This window comes from Mytilus galloprovincialis, chromosome 4, assembly GCF_965363235.1.
Source record: "Mytilus galloprovincialis chromosome 4, xbMytGall1.hap1.1, whole genome shotgun sequence".
Taxonomy (NCBI): domain Eukaryota; kingdom Metazoa; phylum Mollusca; class Bivalvia; order Mytilida; family Mytilidae; genus Mytilus; species Mytilus galloprovincialis.
Window position 1 is genome coordinate 88,432,589 of NC_134841.1, and position 19,504 is coordinate 88,452,092.

Below are 19,504 nucleotides of genomic sequence, written 5' to 3' on the forward strand. Positions count from 1 at the left end.
TATATCCCCATGGAAAACATTGTTAATAGATCAATACAACAGATTAGGAGCAGACAAAATATGGTTGATGACCCCTGATGGTATCCAAAAGATTTCTTCAAATTTTAATAATTTCTGGAAAGATATTTTACTAAACTGGAATATCCTAAACACTGTCACTAATTGCACTGCTGAAGGGATCATGAAACAATCCATATGGCTAAATAAGAGTTTGAAAATTAATAATAAAACTGTCTTTTACCAGAGGTGGGTTGAATCAGGAGTTTTCTTTATAGGTGATTTACTTGATGAAAACAGTAATTTTTTTACTTTAAAAGAATTTTGCGAAAAATATAATCTTAATATTAATTTCTTGGAATACCATTCTTTGCTGCATATGATACCAAAAGACTGGAAAAATTTAATAACTACTTCAGAGAAAATTACTCACATATCTAACGATAAATTTGAATTTATAAAAAACAATAAAAAGTCATGTCAGTTCTTTTATAAAAAATTCTTGTCAATGTATACAGATCGTCCTACAAAACAAGAAGACAAAATGTGTAAGGAACTAGGCACTCACATAGAAAATTGGGATTTCATTTATAGTTTACCCTTTTGTTGCACTAAAAACAAAAAATTTAGTATGTTCCAGTTTAAGATTCTCTCTCGCTACAAATGCATTAATGCAGAAATACGGGTTAAAAGAAACTAACTTATGTAGTTTCTGTAATGAAACTAAAGAAACTATAAGTCACCTTTTCTGGGAATGTATCCTAGTTAGAAACTTGTGGTTAGAAATTGCAGCACTTTTTCTAGTTGAAAATATTTTAACTTTAATTCTTAATGTGGAAAATATTGTTCTTGGGTCAGAGTCTTGGGATATTTCCCTAAACTTATTCACTATTCTGGTTAAATATTACATTTATACATGTCGCTTTAATACTTCATTACCGACTCTTACAGGTGTCATAGCTATGATTAAAAATTCCTACCAAATAGAAAAAATATCTACCTCCTTTTACAGATCCCCTAGAGCAAGAGAGAAATTTGATAGTAAATGGGAATTAATTAAAAACTTAGTTCACATGTGAGGAGAGATCTTTCTATTTATGTACTTACTTAAGGCTTTATAATAGTTCATGTAGAATTAATAATATGTTGCTGCCCATCACAACTGGACAGTGATTTGTGTGCATCTTAAAAGTACTATCTATGTTTATTGCTATTGTTATATGTATATTGATATACTAGTTTTTGTTTGATTGTATTTGAATTATCTCCCCTTGACTTAGGTTGACATTTATTATGTGACTCTGTCCAACATGTTGTCCAACATGTTATCTGTTAATGATCTCTGGTGGCCTCTCCTGGTACCTCTCATGTTCAACATCATTGTATAGGCAGTGATGCATGTGGCTAGAGGAGAAGGCTGTTGCCATCATTAACCTTATCAGCATATTCAGGTATTCTAATCCAGCGTGATAAAGGATGTGTATGATCGAGTAGAAAATTTAGAACAATTAGCATAACTAACTTTTTAATTTTAGACTGTTATTGAAAAATTTAATATCAATATATGTATTATGAATTAACTATATAATTATGTATCACAATATATACTTGGTGTATTTTCAGATGAAATAAAAATAAATTACACAAAAAAAACAAGAGGGTTCCGAAATACCAACAATACAAAACATGACAAGTGAACTTTCTTAATTTATAATCAGTAGCAGGAAAATTACAGAATAATTTAAGCCTTCCCTTTCGTGTTAAAGTCTGTCACAGTTTTCTTTTCGTTATATAGGTGATATTTTTAAAGAATTTAGACTAAATATGTTACGTCGATTTCAAGGCGAACAAGATTGCATCAATTCAAGAGTGTTTCCGCACTTTGAGGATAATTTGGATTGAATCATATGAACTTCATGCCTCGCTAGCTATTAATAAAAAAAAAACCGTCTCGCTCTAACAGTTGGCGAGAAAAGGGGGACCGATATATCTAAAAATGGCAATATTTAACGGAAACTGTCAAAACATATTTTAGAATGATAACATTTAGATCCAATAGAATATATTTGTATGAAATTTTATATTTTTTTAAATAAGATTTCTCAGAATAATGATGTGCAGCAAATCCCTATTATGAACATTTGGCTTAATTGTGCATTTAGCTATATTTATCGAATCATTCGCGTTCATAACTAAACGCATCTAAGTTTCCCGTTTATACCGTATATCCCGCAATAATATTCATTGAATTTATGACTCTCCGTTCGGAAAATAGGTTGATGTTTCTAATTTATACGACGATATTCGTTGAAATATTGAACAAAAAGATAAATTCATATCAACAACTGTGGAATAATGTATTGATTATAAATGTACTTTGTCGGTAAACGTGAAATTTATTTGTACGAGCTTTAGAAACAGGACGAAAAGCGAGGCGTGCCGAACTAATACATTTTATATTTCTGACAATGTACATATATTGTTTACAATTTACACCTGGTATTTGAGCATAAGTTGTTTAAATCTTAACCATTGTCTCTGAGTTTTACAATTATTGAAACGCGGACTCGAAGAAAACCCCAAAATGAACTAAAAAATTACCCAGAAAGAAATATCCATATTACCGATTGATCAACATGGAAGCGGGTAGCAGAAAAATTTATTTGTACATGTACAAACAAAGCAAAAAAATTGTTGTTTACCTGTTATTTGTATACGATAACTAGCTAATTGCAGGATAAAAGCGAATTACTTAACTGTAACCATTTTTTTTAAACTTGTGAAAAATTAAATGGGGTAAAAAAATAAATAGATTAGCTGACTATGCGGTATGGGTTTTTTGTTAAAGGTCATAAGAAGATCTATTGTTATCTATTTCTTTGTCATTTGGTCTCTCGTGGAGAATTGTCTCATTGGCATTCATACCACGTCTTTTATAGATAGTCAGTTTTTTCTGAAATTCAAAGGGAAAATTATGTTATGATGACCATTTTAGCAACGAAATTATTTATTTATTCTTATAGACAACAAAAGAAACGATATGCACATCACTTATAAAAAAAATAATAGAAGAAAACAATTACAATTTACTAGAATATATAAAAAAGAATATGTGGTATGATTGCCAATGAGACAACTATCCACAAAAGACCAAAATGACACAGACATTAACAACTTCAGAATATGTATTTTTTTGTATCGTTCTTGATGACACGGTTCGAAAAGTTACCGGACCAAATACGGAAAATGAAAGTCATTATCTGGAGTTTCAAGTTGCGGGATTTAATTTCGAGTATGGCCAGTGAAGGTGAAACAAGGCTGATAACCCTTTCATTCAGAAAAAAATATGTGTATGCGTCAGTTTTGTGGATTACAGAATAAGGCAGTTTTTAATATGAAAAAAATAGGGGTTTTTTTTTTTGAGAAATTGCAGCTTTTTGTTACACCCTTCTACCTGTCTGATCCAAAATCGGATCACATTTTTCCAACATCCCTGTTAGTTTTAAAAAAAATTGTCAAATAAGAGGGGCGGGTCACCTGACCACCCCTTTTAAGGACACCCACCCGTCTCAACACGCCTTGTCAGGGACGGAGGAAATAATAAGTCTTAGGAAGGTTATTCAGAATAATATTCACAACTGTTAAAGGAAATGAACGAAAATAAAATCTTAAACATTTTGTAGGATTCCTTAGCTGCTACATGAATCGTGGGAGACGTTATAATATTTGTAGCATTAATCTAGTACACGTTCTCGCTAGATGAAAACCCTACTGGGAGGGTAATAACAAATCATCCTGGTCTCTTGTGAAGAGTTGTCACATTGGCATTCGTACCACATCTTCCTTTTTATATCGCATTGTTTCTTTCGGTTGCACCTCTTAAAAACTAAAGTCGTGTCTGTATATTTGTTACAATTTTCAACAAGTAAAGTGAACAAATTTTCAAAGCATGGATGCATAACGCACACTCTTAAAGTAGAGCAAAATAATTTCCCATAAAACTAGATACATTGTATGTATATAGCATTTTTACACCAATCAATATAATTAACATAAAAATCCACAGTTTGTTAGAAAGGTCAAACTTTTAATTTTCTTCTTTTAACACTTTTAAAACAGTTTTGTTTTAATCTGTGTCAAAAAAGCGTTTACCAGAACGTAATAGGTGTTTGCACATAACGTAATAGGTGTTTGCACATAAGGTAATAGGTGTTTGCACATAACGTAATAGATGTTTGGACATAATGTAATAGGCATTTGCACATAACTTACATGGTGTTTGCACATAATGTAAGCGGTATTTGCACATAACGTAATAGTGTTTGCACATAATGATGTAGTTTTTAGACATAACTTAATAGGTATTTGCACATAACGTAATAGGTGTTTGCACATAAGGTAAACGATTTTGCACACAGGGTGAACGATGTTTGCACATAAGGTAAACGAGGTTTGCACAGAACGTATAAGTTGTTTGTACATAATGTAAAAGGCATGTGCACATGACATAATGAATGCTCACAGAGAGTATCAATTGTTCGGCAAAACGCATATGAATTATACCATGATGTATTGTGTTTTTCACTGGAGATACATATGTATAAACACAACATAACGCCAAAAGACTATAATATCATGAGATTTGCATAGACCAAAGGTGTATCAAAACAAAACCTTTAGAACATTTGACATAACAATAACACTTGAGACAGGACGCAATTATTAACTGACTTACGTAAAAGAAGAATAGACACAAAAAAGATAAAATATGAGAGAATGTAAAGGTGGTTGATCATAAAGTTTCGAAGTATTCACAGAATATATAGTAGTTACAGCATAATGTAATGCATATTTTACACAACAAAGTTTAGCAATGACATATCATACAATTGTTTGACCAAACAAATTACTAATTTTACATAACACAGAGATGCCGTGTCAGGAAATAAAGGCATCTGCACATAATAAAAAGAAAAAATGACAGGACGTAAAGGCAAACCGACAAAACACATTAAATATTTACACTATAAGACAGTTCCGGCGTTCCATATGAGTATATGATAAAAAGTGTTATCAGGACTTATCTTTATTGTATAAGAGGTCAGATTCAAATATATTTCCAAAATAAGAGAGAATGCTTCTGTGTAACTGTTAGTCTCTGATGATATCATCTGCTCAGTTGTCAGTTCTTTGCATCTGGCATGTTAAATATAACATTTATTTTGCAAATGGGATATATTCATATATTAAGAAACAAGAATGTATCCATAGTACATGGATTTGGGGTAAAAACTCTAGTTTGGCATTAAAGTGAGAAAGATCTTATCATAGGGAACATGTGTACTAAGTTTCAAGTTTACTGGACTTCAACTTCATCAAAAACTACTATGATCAAAAATGGTAACTTGCAGAGGGACGGACGGACGAACGAACGGTACAACAGATGAACGGACGTACAGACTAGAAAACATAATGCCCATAAATTGTGCATAACAAAAAGGTTCCAGCTGCAGTTGTCATATGTGATAGAATATTTGTTTTTCTGCTATTCTTTTGAGTTCCCTTTTTGTCACATATATCCCGTAGTACTTCCTTGTTTTTGAAATTATTTTGTTCAGCATTGCTGATGACGAAGAATTAGATATACATAAAAGCGTTTCGAACGCATCAAGTGCTTTATTAAATGTGAAAAATGTGAAAAAAAAGTATAATGATAAAAATACCGAACTCCATGGAAAATTTAAATAGGAAAATCCATTATCAAACACATCAAATGAATGGAAAACAACTGTCACATTCCTGACTTGGTACAGACATTTCCTTGTTCACAAAATGGTGATTTAAACCTGATGTTTTTACTCCATACTTCGTTTTTGGTGTATTGCCGCACTGTAGTAAACTCATTTGAGGTGTCCGTTGTTAGGCTCTTGTTTACATGTTTTAATGTACCTTTATCTGAATAATTTATGTATTTCTCTGTACTGAGTTTTAATGCATTTATTTTCACTTTATATTGTTATTTTAGCGGTATTTTTTACCCTTCCTATATTAGCAGAAGGTTTGACTAGCCATACTATCAGGTTTAACCTACTATTTTTACTTTTTATGTTTTTTACCGAGTCAGGAATATGTCACTTGTGATCAAATAGCCCGTGTCTATAAATGTTGGCGTTTGTTTTTGTTGCATTTTATTGTTTCTGTAGTTCCGTTGTTTTCCTCTCGGTTTTAGTAGGCTACCTGTATTTGTTTTCGCTTAATTCATTTATGACTATTGAACAGCTGTATACTACTGTTGCCTTCATTTATAGGTAGCTAAATGTTTCACTTCTATGAATGTTGGCCTACAATTCGATTATATAAACAAACAAATAGACATTATATACACATGGAAAAAAGTATTGCAACACCTTGATTTTTTAAAACTTGAAAAATCAGCCTCTTATTTTGGATGGAATATGATAAAATATTTGTAAAATAATATTGAAACGTAGTTAATGATAACATTGGCATTAAAACGAACAAAAAATGTACGAAAAAAAAATGTTTTATCTAACCAAAATTTTTATAACAAAATAAAGTGTTTTTTGTACAAAAAAAAATGAATTTTATAAATTTTACTGTAGTCGAACTTTACAATGTCAGACATTTCAAACTTAATCTTTAGATGATTGTTCACATCATGGTTGATCGTTATACGCCAAAGAATTAGTACTTTGTGCGCAGCCTCCATTCAAACGGATAACCGCATCTTAACGTCTTCTGATACCTGCCATAAGTCTACTAAGTTGTTGCTAAGGTAGCAGCAACCATTCCTGAAGAAGGGTATTGTTTATTTCATGATGTGTTTGAACTGGGGTGTCCTTTCGTGCACTTTACGCCCAATAGTGTCCCATATATGCTCGATATGGTTCAAAGTCGGGCTATGATCGGGCCAAGGAAGATTAACCGAATTCCATTGGAACAATGGATCTTCCTCCACGATGCTAATTTCTAATTTTGACGAGCTCTGCACTATATTGGATACGAGCAACTGTGTGTCTGTTCGTAGGCAAAGGTCCCCGAAATGGTCTTATCGTTCGATAGCCAGCAGCGATGAGCCGATCTCGAACAGTTCGTGTTTAAAGGCTCCTGTATGGTCATCTCTCTCTTTTTAGGATTGTATTGTTTGTAATCGGTTTCCTTCTGACCAACCTTCATTATGCTTGATTTTCCCTAGCAGATGTTAAAGGGGGTCTTCTTGATTTTCTTAAAGTCTTTAACGTCGTTTGTTGCCTGATTTATATTCTCAAAACGACTTATAGTGGAATTGTGATGACCAATAATACGTGCAATTGTCACAGCGACATACCTGCTTCTCTCATCCTGATTATCTGCCATCTTGCTGCAGTTATGGGTTGTGGATGACCAATTACAAAATGGCAATCACATAACTTTATAAACTTGGTTATTTAAAGTGTTGAAAACAATGAGGATAAAAACATCTGTTTTCTTGTTTACGAGTACAGTAGCTGCATGTGCAGATAAGAACTTATCGAGTCGATATTTATTGATTAAACTCAGGTGATATTTAAATAATGTTTAACTAGTTCTATTTCAGAAAATCATATCACAAAGAAATAAAGAGTGTTTTTTTAATTCGAATTTCAATTTGGTGTTGCAATACTTTTTTCCATGTGTATAGATAAAAATTTCAAAAAGCGGAATAGCAGTCAAAATCATTATCTTAATCATTATAATAACTAACAAATATGTCAACAAAGAACAACAAAATGGTATATAAACACAGTGTATAAGATAAAACGATAGACAAGAATATACAAAATGATCAAAATAGATGTTGGGCACCGCCCAAAAGATATAAACACTAAAGGTTAAAGTATCTGTCAATTATTCCTCAAATCATGAACTTAGAAATGACAGAAATGTTCGTGTCATTCATCTGGGATTAAAATTATCAGATCTTATTTTAAATGTATTTTTTTCATTATGTTTTTGTTAATGAGTTCAATTATGTTAAGTGCCAATGATAAGTCAAATTTATGAGTGATGTTCAAAACTAGTTATTCATAATGACCTGCTGACACAATGGCAGTCTACCGGGGGGACCACTGGGGAACCACTGAAAAAGATCAAAGTAAACCGATACGAGATAAGGTGAAAGACACTTATTGGAACGGAAAAGTAACTTTTAATAATTGACATAAAACTAATTGAGGTAGAAACTTAAATGAGGGATACTTACAGGCTCTTTATCTGTTTTAATCCAACAAATGTATTGGAAGTTATCGCTGTGACAGAATTCATGTTCAGACGTCTATTAAACAGAAAAAAAGTAAATGACAAAGCAAAAAAAGTAAACAAAACGTTCAAAACGTTATAAATGTCATGTGTCCGAAGCGCTTTTCTTTCTTATTAGTCATTTAAATTTAATTTATGTTTCGGAGTTTGTTTTATTTGCGTCATGTTTCCATAATTCATCTTTTGGTAATATATTTAAGCTTTTCAACAGATAAGTGTGGAAAATTGTTTTTGTATACAATGTTAGATATTGAGAAACTTAATGATTTCATTTCGTGCTCTTGTAGTGACTTAGGCTTCAATTTAGGACCACAGTACTTGCAACTCTTCTCTTCTGAATTGCGACTGCTATTTTACTTTTTGCTTTTGGAAACTATTGCAATTTGATTGCATAAAATATTCGTTTTTAATTTCATGTCGATCCTGATTTATGTATAGACAGATAATTATTGGTATACTTCAATATTATTCATTGGTGTATTAAATCCATCAAGAGGAACTGTTCCTTAAAAAAACCCTTAGGTAAAAGAACAAGGTTTTAGTAAGACTTGTAACTGTTCAATCTTCTGTTTTCGAAGCTCTCCATTTTAAACAGTAATCGGAGTTTCTTCAGACACAAAAACAAGAAGATCAAAGAAGCCAGATTATTTAATTTCACTTTCAGATATATTGATGATGTTCTTTCCATTAACAATCCGAGCTTTTCTGATTGGGTTCCATAAATATATCCCTCAGAATTAGAAATTAAAGAAACAACAGACACGGCTTCTTCTGTCTCATTTTTAGACTTATATCTCGAATTTGACATAAACGGTCATCTCAGTACAAGAATCTATGACATACGAGAAGATTTTAATTTTGAAATTATAAATTCCCCCTACCTTAGTATCAATATACCAACTTCACCTGCATATGGGATATACATTTCCCAACTTACTAGTATTTGATATTCAAGAGCTTTGCAGCTCCTACTCAGACTTTGTAAAACGTCACCAGTGTCTGAGCAGAAAGGTGATGAACCAGGGGTATGTCAAAGAACGTCTCGTCCTTTTTTTTTTAAAGTTCATCGGAATGTACCAAGACCGTGTTGACAAATATTTCCTATCAACTTCACAAATAATATATGATGGTCTGGATGTATATATTATGCGTACTGACGTTGTGTATCATCTTAAACACGTGTTATATTTCTTTCATTTGTCTTTGTTTTATTATTAATATTACTTTTACTGTTTGGTTTGTTTTCTGTGATATCCATTTGACGTGGTTCGGTACTTATACATGCCGTCATTGTATTATCTTTCATTTTTGCTGGTGTGTTTTGTATATAATTACACCTTATGTAAGAATCCTGGATTTTGATTGGTTTATAGCCAGTGTATTTTTCACCAATTTACTGTTATCAAATGAATATCGTTCGTTTTTTAACGCCGCCGGGGTATTTGCCAAAATGATATGCCTTTTTAACCCTCTCTGTCGTGGTATTTGCCAAACAATACTCTATCCGATTGGACGCTTGTAACGTCACGATCATCAATGCGTTTTTGAACATTAACATTCGGTGTAATTAAACAGATATAGCATGTTCTTGAGGGGTATTTGCGAAAAATACCAGTCTTGAGAATGAATTTTCCTCGCCTTACGGCTCGCGAAATTTAACATTCTCTCGACTGTTATTTTTCGCAAATACCCTTAACATGATATATCTGTTTATAAGACTTTTTGTGTTTCTTTGGTTCTGATAACGTGACTCTGTACTATAAAAGATCCCGTTATTATGTTATTGTTCTATTATAGATTTGGAAATACTTTGAACGGCAAACGACAATTTTTTTTTAATCGCGTCATGGTATTAACCTTATGTGGATTAAGAACTTCTGGACAATTTTAAATCTCGGTCTATTTCCGAAATTAATTCTAAAATAAATTTTGATTTTTAACCCTGTATACCACCATTCCCAATGTGAAATTATAATGGTATGAATAAACATTGAACAACAACAACAAAAATGTCCTATAGGACGTTTACATTTTCTGACGCCAGACACGCGAAGCATAAATGCGTTTTTTTTTTAATTTGATAGATGCTTTTGTGCCTTTTTGTAAATGATTGTTTGTTTTGATATTGTAACACAGAAATGACTGCTGTACCCATATTTTGAATTTTATTTATTATAGATTTAGGAAGATGTGGTGTGAGTGCCAATGAGACAACTCTCCATCCAAATAACAATTTATAAAAGTAAACCATTATAGGTCATTGTACGACCTTAAACACGACGCCTTGACTTACTCCGAACAACGAGCTATAAAGGGCCCAAAAATTACTAGTGTAAAACCATTCAAACAAGAAAACCAACGGTCTAATCTATATAAAAAACGAGAAACGAGAAACACGTATAAATTACATAAACAAACGACAACTACTGTACATCAGATTCCTGATTTAGGACAGGTGCAAACATTTGCAGCGGGATTAAACGTTTTAATGGCATCAAACCTTCTCTCTTTTTCTGAAACCATAGCATAACATCACAACAAAGAAATAGACACACGATAAAATATGTTTGTTTTGTTCAAGCATCGTTGTAAATATAACGGTATTTGATGCGACTGTCATATAAGTGAGATGTTTAGCGTTATAAAACCAGGTTAATCCACATTATTTCTACAATTGAAAATGCCTGTACCAATTGAGGAACATGACAGTTGTTGTACATTCGTTTGATGTGTTTTGCCATTTGATTTTGCCATTTGATAAGGGATTTTACGATTGAATTTTCCACGGAGTTCACCATTTTTGTGATTTTACTTCTTGTTTTGCATGTTCATTTCCTTAGTTGTTTATACATTTATATATCGTTGTCATAGGAGTTGAATATGCTTATTACAACATTGTATTTAATTCTGCTTTATATTCTCCATGGTGTCCTCAATTATAAAAAACAATCATGCCCACTAAACAAAATCCACATAACAAATCAAGAAAAATCCCTCTTAGCAGGAAACATATAACAGCAATTCATTTCAGTGTGCTCAGGTATGAAATTTGATTCATTGTATATCTTATTTTTTAAACACTTTTTCGTCGCAAGCAAGTTGGCAAAACTCCAGTGTTATGAACCAATTACTATCGTTGGTGCGGTCATCGTTTTCCTTAATATTCTTTTAATAGAATGTCAAATACCTTCGAAACGCTCAAGATAATCTCTTCAGGAATAGTTTGCTTTTGATATATATTTTGGGAATTTTGCAGAAAATTTGGTTTACAAAGTTTTTCGATTTCATAATTCCCTATGTGTTTCAATTGTTAATTGTCTCTGTCTACAATGATGTAAACATATGGCATCTAATTAATTCGTGTTTTGTAGCCGTAGTTTACCGATTGTTACCTCAGTTAGTAAACAATCAACAAAGAAGCATGAATTTGAGCACGTGCATAACATGAACAATAAGATTATAGATAATTTTATAAATAGATCCATATGTATTAAAACTAGACATTTTGTTATATATAACATATACATAATGTTTTTTTTTAATTTCAAGTTTCATATTACTTAATAATATTATTGTTTTCTAGTAACCCAAATAAATGCAAATTGGTGTCAATATCAATTGTTTCATTCTCCTATTAAATAAAGACAATTATCTCCTTAAGGAGGCTCGCGGGTATAAGATTTTCATACAAAATTAAACATTTATTTTTCATTACAAATTTTATTAATTACCTTAAGTAGTTGTTACTTTATCATATGGTACAAAAATCATTAAAAAAAATCAATTCGTGTTGGTCCCAGGTGACTTTTAAAATGTAGATATCATTGGAAAAGCTCCAAATTATCTCCCTTTGGTGCAAAAATGCCATTTATGGCATTAAAATTGAAATGTCTTTTTTAACTCATAGGTGACCTATATTTTTTTTGATGTTTTCGAATGAGCTGTACATTAACTAGATAAATAAAATGTAAAATTTAAGCGATTTCTGTAATTTAGTTCTTTTTTTTATTTCGATATTACCGCTTTTTCTCCTATTAGTTCAACTGAAAAAAAGGACATTTACAAACATGTATGCTTCTTTCGAAAGCAGATTGTGAGCGTAAATGAACGGTGACCCCATTTTTTTTATTTCATATTTCTATTAAGTATAAGATAAAGTTAATTTATAGAAAAATATAGCGAAATCTTATATTAAATAAAATTGATTTAGACCCGCGAGCCCCCTTAAGCTTGCAGATTAATAAGGAAAAAATCCTTTATATTTGACATCACTGATTGATAACTGGAGAATAATTGATACAAAGATTCATGTCAATATACATGTATACTTACACAATCTCAACTTTGTTCTGGTTAAGAAAGGTATTGTCTTCAATGCGTGTAATACTATTGAAATTTACATTGCTGGAAAAAAATGATGTCACAGTACAATGTAAATAGAGTTATGTATTAGAAATTATACATAGTTTACAAATTTTAAATGTCAAATACAAGTTTATTGCAGCATTACAAATTGATATTTGTTCTAGGATAGTATTGTCATAGTGATTGTTTGGCCCTGTCTGATGACGTTTAACTACTATCATAAAGAAAAGAGGAGCTTAAGAAAGTATTGATGATTTTTGTGGAAATCAGCAATCAAAAGTAATAAAAATATGTTGCACGATATATAATAATTTTGATTTGATTCTCAACCAACACAAAAGAAAACGCAAAAGACTGAAATAGACTGTTCTCAACTGAATTGGTCTAAATTGTACTCGACCCCAGTCTTATCCCAGGCATAGATTACCTTAGCCGTATTTGGCACAACTTTTTGGAATTTTGGATCCTCAATGCCCTTCAACTTTGTACTTGTTTGGCTTTATAAATATTTTGATATGAGCGTCACTGATGAGTCTTATGTAGACGAAACGCGCGTCTGGCGTACTAAATTATAATCCTGGAACCTTTGATAACTATTGTTTTAATTTTAAGTTTTTCAATCAATTTTTTTTTTAACAACCACATTAAAATAAAGATTTATATAAAAACAGATTATTGCGTCATTTACCAAATACAGATAGTTCAATTAAATTATCTTACATAAAAAAAAAATATGTTCGAAAAAGAGTTTGTGTCTGTTAGATTTTCTGTCGCCTAAAAAACACACTATATGAGGTGCTTCTTGTTATGCATGTGTTGTGTTAATTTGATTTACCTACATTCCTTAATAAAAACTACATGGTTACAATAATATAATTATTTTTTTAATGAGGTAACAACAGCCACTAAATCACTGAAATTGTTTTATCTAATATTAGAATATCTAAAAGAAATTAATAAAATTGTATTTCTGATTACTGGTAAACAAGTCCCCCTGCCTGGGGCAAACTCATTTAACAGTTCACACCTGTTCAGAGAGTATTACACTCTATATAACATTCATTTGAGATTTCAGCATCCTTTTTAACTTAAATCGCAAGGCCTTTATACTTCACTAGATATATAGATACACGAGTTTGAGAAAAATATGGCTTTCTTTTTACTTGAAAAACACATATCTACTGAGGTAATGAATAAAGCCAACAGTAGTATACCGCAGTTCAAAAGTCACCGATTGAGAGAAAACCAATCCATATAACAAACTAAAACAGGGGGAAACACATCAACTATAAGATGAAGACAACTAAACAACAGAACACTGAAGTGCAACAAAACACAAACGACAATGCAACATACGATTCCGCAAATATTAGATTACAGCAGCCATATTCCTAACTTAGTACACGACTTTTTAAGAAAAGATGTAGGGTTGAACCTGGTTTTGTGGCTTGAAAAACCTCATGCATTATGACAATATTTAATATACCGTTACAGGGACCAGATGATATGACGAAAATACAGTACAAAGAAATATAAGAACACATAAGACGGAGAAATACATGAAAAAATAATATAATAGTACATTTCGACATAAAAGCAACGAATAATTAAAACTCATTTAGGACAGTTAACAAATACAGCTTAATAGATTTACGAACTGTGTGTCTGTCACACGAATGTCACACGCCATAAAAAGTAACGTCACAGGTAACTATCTAAAAATTGGATATACATCACGATTAGGTTTCTAATTTTGTTATTTAAAGTATTTTATAACAAAAAGAAGAATGTTTATATATAATTGTGTTAGTAATTGTGCAACTAACTATGTCGGCCTTTCCTCTAAATCAAAATGTGTAAAACAAATAAATGTTGTGCACATAGTTGCTTTAAACTAAAGTTTATAAATGAACTGTGTGATTAATTATCTTTTCTCTAACATACGAATAGATCACTTGTTCAGACGTACTTATAAATATAATCATTTCTGTGACTGTATCTTACATTAATTTGTAGGATCCTTTACTATAGATAATTTAGCTGATCTATAAAAATAACATCTTCATGCCTTATATATCATGTACTGTAGTACGACGCTAGATTAAAACTGACGTGGCAAGGTAACACCCGGCCACCGAGAGCTTCAATTTTGTAAAGCCCAGGTGGTCGTGTGGTCTAGCGTGCCGGTTACAGTGCAGGCGATTTGGTGTCACGATATCTCAGAAGCATGGGTTCGAATCCCGGCGAGGGAAGAACAAAATAATTTGCGAAAGCAAATTTACAGATCTAACATTGTTGGGTTGATGTTTAGTCGAGTTGTATTATATATATAAAACGTTTGAATAGTAGTCAATGATTTTCCCCACGAGGGTGCTGAATCGTTACAAGTAACGATACATGTACACAATAAATAAATTATATATACGCCTAAAAAAGTGTACACAACAACTCCAAATACAAAAAAGGTAACTATAAATGAGGTATCACTGGTTCAGACGTACTTATAAATATAACTATTTCTGTGACTGTATCTTACATTAATTTGTAGGGTCCTTTACTCAGTCTATGGAAGAAGCGATATTGTCTTATATCAACGAGTTGCATTGTGAGAAATTTCAGACGAATGTTAGCATTTGTACGAAGAAGGCAGATTTCTCGGTATAAAGTAATGACTCTTTTCTTACAACAGGGTGACATTTAACACGACATACGTCTGCTTTATAATTTCCATGAATTATTTTATGTAATAACAAGCAAGGTGTATTTAAACGAGAAAATTGAATTGTTGAATAAATGAAACATAATTGCACGATTTATCATTTGTAGATGTACACATTCAATAAATATCATGTATCAAATTCAGTGGAATGCAATTGAGATGAATTCAATTGTTTGCTAAGCCAAAATCACCTATAAGTCAAAGATACTGCTTTATTTTATTATATTAATGCGATGTTTGTCATATATCATAGCGATGTTTTTTCAATATCAAAAGTTTATGAATGCGATACTTTTCTACTATAACTGCTATAGTTTTCTAATATAAAATGAATACGATCACACGTCACAATACATGTAAAGAAAACCTCAAGCTTAATTAGCAAAGCACATACCGCATAGTCAGCAATAAAAGGCCCCGAAATGAAAATGTAAACAAATTCAAACTAGAAAACTAACGGCATAATTTATGTATACTAAATTCACGAACAACAAATATGTAACACATAAACAAACGACAACCACTGAATTACAGTTTTTTTGTCATATTATTAAACTTTCCAAATAAAATAATATCTATATTAACTGGAATTGTTATAAATCCAATCTCCAATTTTAATCTAAAATCTGAAATTTTATAGCATGTCCAAAATATGTGCTCAATATCTTCTATAGCTTCCTTACATAAAGTACATTTATCTTAATTTTAAATGAAAATTCCTTTGTATTGATTCTGTGTACTATTCTGTATTGGGACCAATAGAGCTTTTAGTGGTGTAGAAAGACATATTATGCACTTTTTTCCAATCGTTTTTTTTTTGTTCAGTGTAAGAGACCATTTATCTTCACATCCAGGCCTTGGGCTTTTTTTTTCTAAGAAACACATTATGCATATCTCTTGACCCTTTATATGATAAAAACAAGAATGTGTTCTAAGTACACATGCCCCATCTCCACTATCATTTTCTATGATCAGATGACCGTGTAAATGGGGTAACATCTCTAATTTGGCATTTCAATTTAAAAGAACATATCATAAGGAACATGTGTAGTAAGTTTTAAGTTGATTGGACTTTAATTTCATCAAAACTATCTCGACCAAAAACTTTAACCTGAAGCGGGATAGACGGCCGAACGGATGAACGGAAGAACGGACGGACGCAAAGACCAGAAAATATAATGTATAAATGGGGCATAAAAATGTTTTTATATTATTTGGAAAAAAATCGTTCATGAACTTAATAAAGATTTTCTATAGAGATATCATGTTTAAGAGAATTTTGATATGATTTTATTGCTGATATAACCCCATTATAAACTAGAAAGTTAAATGCAATTTCATACATATTATTGCATTGCTTAAAAGACATTATTTTACCTTTTTTATCTAACATTATTTTACCCTCATTATCTATTACTCATTGGTAGCCTTCGGCAGTTGTCTGCTCTATGGTCGTGTTGTTGTCGGTTTGACACATTCCCCATTTCTTTTCTCAATTTTACCAGATCATTAACCAACAAAATACTGTTACCACCCCAGTCTTTATAGAAAACAGATGTGTTGGCCTTTTTAACTTTTTTGGATTCGAGCGTCAATGATGGGTCTTTTGAAGATGAAACGCGCGTCTGACGTATATAAAAAATTTAGTCCTGGGTATCAATGATGAGTTTATTTGCCTAATTTAATATTGTTCCAATATACCAAATTGATTTTGTCAAAAATTCTTCTTCATCTTTTGCATTTCTGTCCATGCTTCAAAAACCTCTTTCCTAAAGGGGTTTTTACATTTGTTTGCTGGATCTAGAAATACTAGGTTTTCAATATAAATATTTTCTGCGCTTTCTATTAGCTTTTTGGGTTTTGAATTGTTTTTTAGCAACCACCGGACTCACGTTAATTTGAACCCTTTAATAAATTCATCAATATCTAGCATTTTCAGCACCCCCCCCCCCCCCAAAAAAATCTATATCATACATAATATTTCTCTTATAGTCTTGTCAAGCTGATTTTCAAAATAAATAAATATACTGTCCGAATAAGTAGTTTCCGAGCAGTATAGCCTGGTGCTTGTTATGTTAAAATCAGATGTTTAATTTTGAATTAATTAGTGTTTTGATAATTGTTATCTTTCCCACTGAAGTAAGTGTTTGCTTAGACCCAATACTAATTATATTTTCAGTTTCTTTTATTTTAGGACAATAGTTCAAAAATTCCCTTTTTTGCAAATTGACCGAAAAATTTATTCCTAACAGTGTAAACCAACTGGAACCTCATTCCGATTCCAACTTTGCACACATGGTGTCTTGGCTATACTTTTTCTTCCCTATCCGGAGACCAGACATTTCAGCATGTTTATGTAATAGGCGGAGAGATGCATTAAGAGACTCTGGTGTATCGTCAAGAATAATTGGCGTGTAATTAGCATATTGAGAGATCAAATATTCGGTATCATCTATTTTACTTCCCTTTATTATTTTTATTTCTTCTTATTAATATTCCAAGTATTTCTGCACATAAAAGAAATATATGAGGTAAACCATTAAGTTCTGTATGTAATAAAATATCAGAAATAAGACGAGTATTTCCCCCTATAAATCTGCCATGAATGAAACCGGTCTGATCACTGTTTATAATTTGAGGTAAAACTAATTGTATACGATCAGCATGATGTTAATTTATTTGTAGTATTTAGTAAACTTTTTGGTCGCCAGTTTTCCATGAACTGTCTAGGTTTATATCCCTTTGGTATACAGGGGTATAATACCTTGTGTAATATATAATTCCCCCTTTTCGTAACCATTAATTATAGAGTGAAATACAAACTTTCCTATATCCATCCGAAAAATTGAACAATTCGTTTGTGAAACCATAAGACCAAGGGCTATTTTCAATTTCATTCTTCGTAAAGCTGTTGTGAATTCACTATAAGTAATTGCACCCTCCAAAGATTCTTTGATGGTATTATTTAGTTTTTTAATATCAGTATAAGTGATTTCATAATTAAGGTTAACATTATTCGATCTTTCTGTTTTAGTATATAGCCTTTTGTAATAAGTGTTTGCCTCTTTTTATATTCATCTTGCTCATTGACTAATTTTGGAATAGTTTTATTTATAGAATGTTTAGTTTCTATATTTAGAAAAAAGTTTGAAGGTTTTTCTCCTTTTTCTATCTATTGCATTTTGGATCTGATGTAGGACCCACTCATCTTTTCTTGCCTTAATACCTTTAGATCGGTTTTCTTTTTTTTTAATTGCAATAATTTCTTCTGATATGATTTCTTCTTCTAAGTTTTTTATATCTTCTGATAGTATTCTTTCTTTTTGTTTCTTCCTATAAGAAGCATATGAAAGTGATTTTCCTCTAATTTCTGTTAATGAAGTTTCTAAAAAGAGTTGATTGTGAGTGTAAAGATTGTTGCCAATCTTTAATAAAAAACAATATCTTTGGTTTCTGGATATTAAATAATGACTAAACAACTTTTAAAAGTATCAGAGATTATTATTATCAATAATAATAGATACAGGTAAATGAAATACAGTGTAAAGATTGTTGCCGATCTTTAATTTAAAAAACAATATCTTTGGTTTCTGGATATTAAATAATGACTAAACAACTTTTAAAAGTATCAGAGATTATTGTTATCAATAATAATAAATACAGGTAAATGAAATACAATATGTTAAAACGTTTGAATGTGTTTTTCGTGTATGCGTTATTACCTCTTGGATTCTTTCAAGCTCGGTTCAAATTCGTTTCGTTATAAGAAAAGTCCGGTTTTTATAGTTCTTAGCACGCATTTTCCTTGCGTGTAAGAATATAATCCGTTGCCGGTCAAGGTTAATCATGTAAATAACTGTCAGTACGTACATAAATATGAATTATAAAGAAAGCAAGATTGATTTCGTACGTCTCGACACCGATTTAAAAATATAAAGCATGTAAATACAAGTAACTAAAGAAATGTAAGATTCATAACAAGCTAGAAAACAGAGATGTTATTCGAACGCCACATGTTGGCGGAATTTCGTAACGTTAAATCGGCAACTGTCAAATTTGCCGGGAACGACGTAACGTTTACAAAAAGGTACTGCCGCGATATTTAACGTTCACAACACTGCCCAC

General features: G+C 31.5%; 1 protein-coding gene across 4 annotated transcripts in view; it reads right to left on the reverse strand.

Moving 5' to 3' along the window:
* Window positions 1-19,504, reverse strand: part of LOC143073308 (uncharacterized) — a 129,020-nt gene that overhangs the window by 39,762 nt on the left and 69,754 nt on the right. For all 4 annotated transcript variants that reach the window (XM_076248741.1, XM_076248740.1, XM_076248738.1 and 1 more), the window contains 2 exons: window positions 12,628-12,699; window positions 8,240-8,311 (listed from right to left, as the gene is read on the reverse strand). In XM_076248741.1, the coding sequence (XP_076104856.1) occupies window positions 8,240-8,311; window positions 12,628-12,699 (144 nt within the window). The remainder of the gene's footprint in view (window positions 1-8,239; window positions 8,312-12,627; window positions 12,700-19,504) is intronic.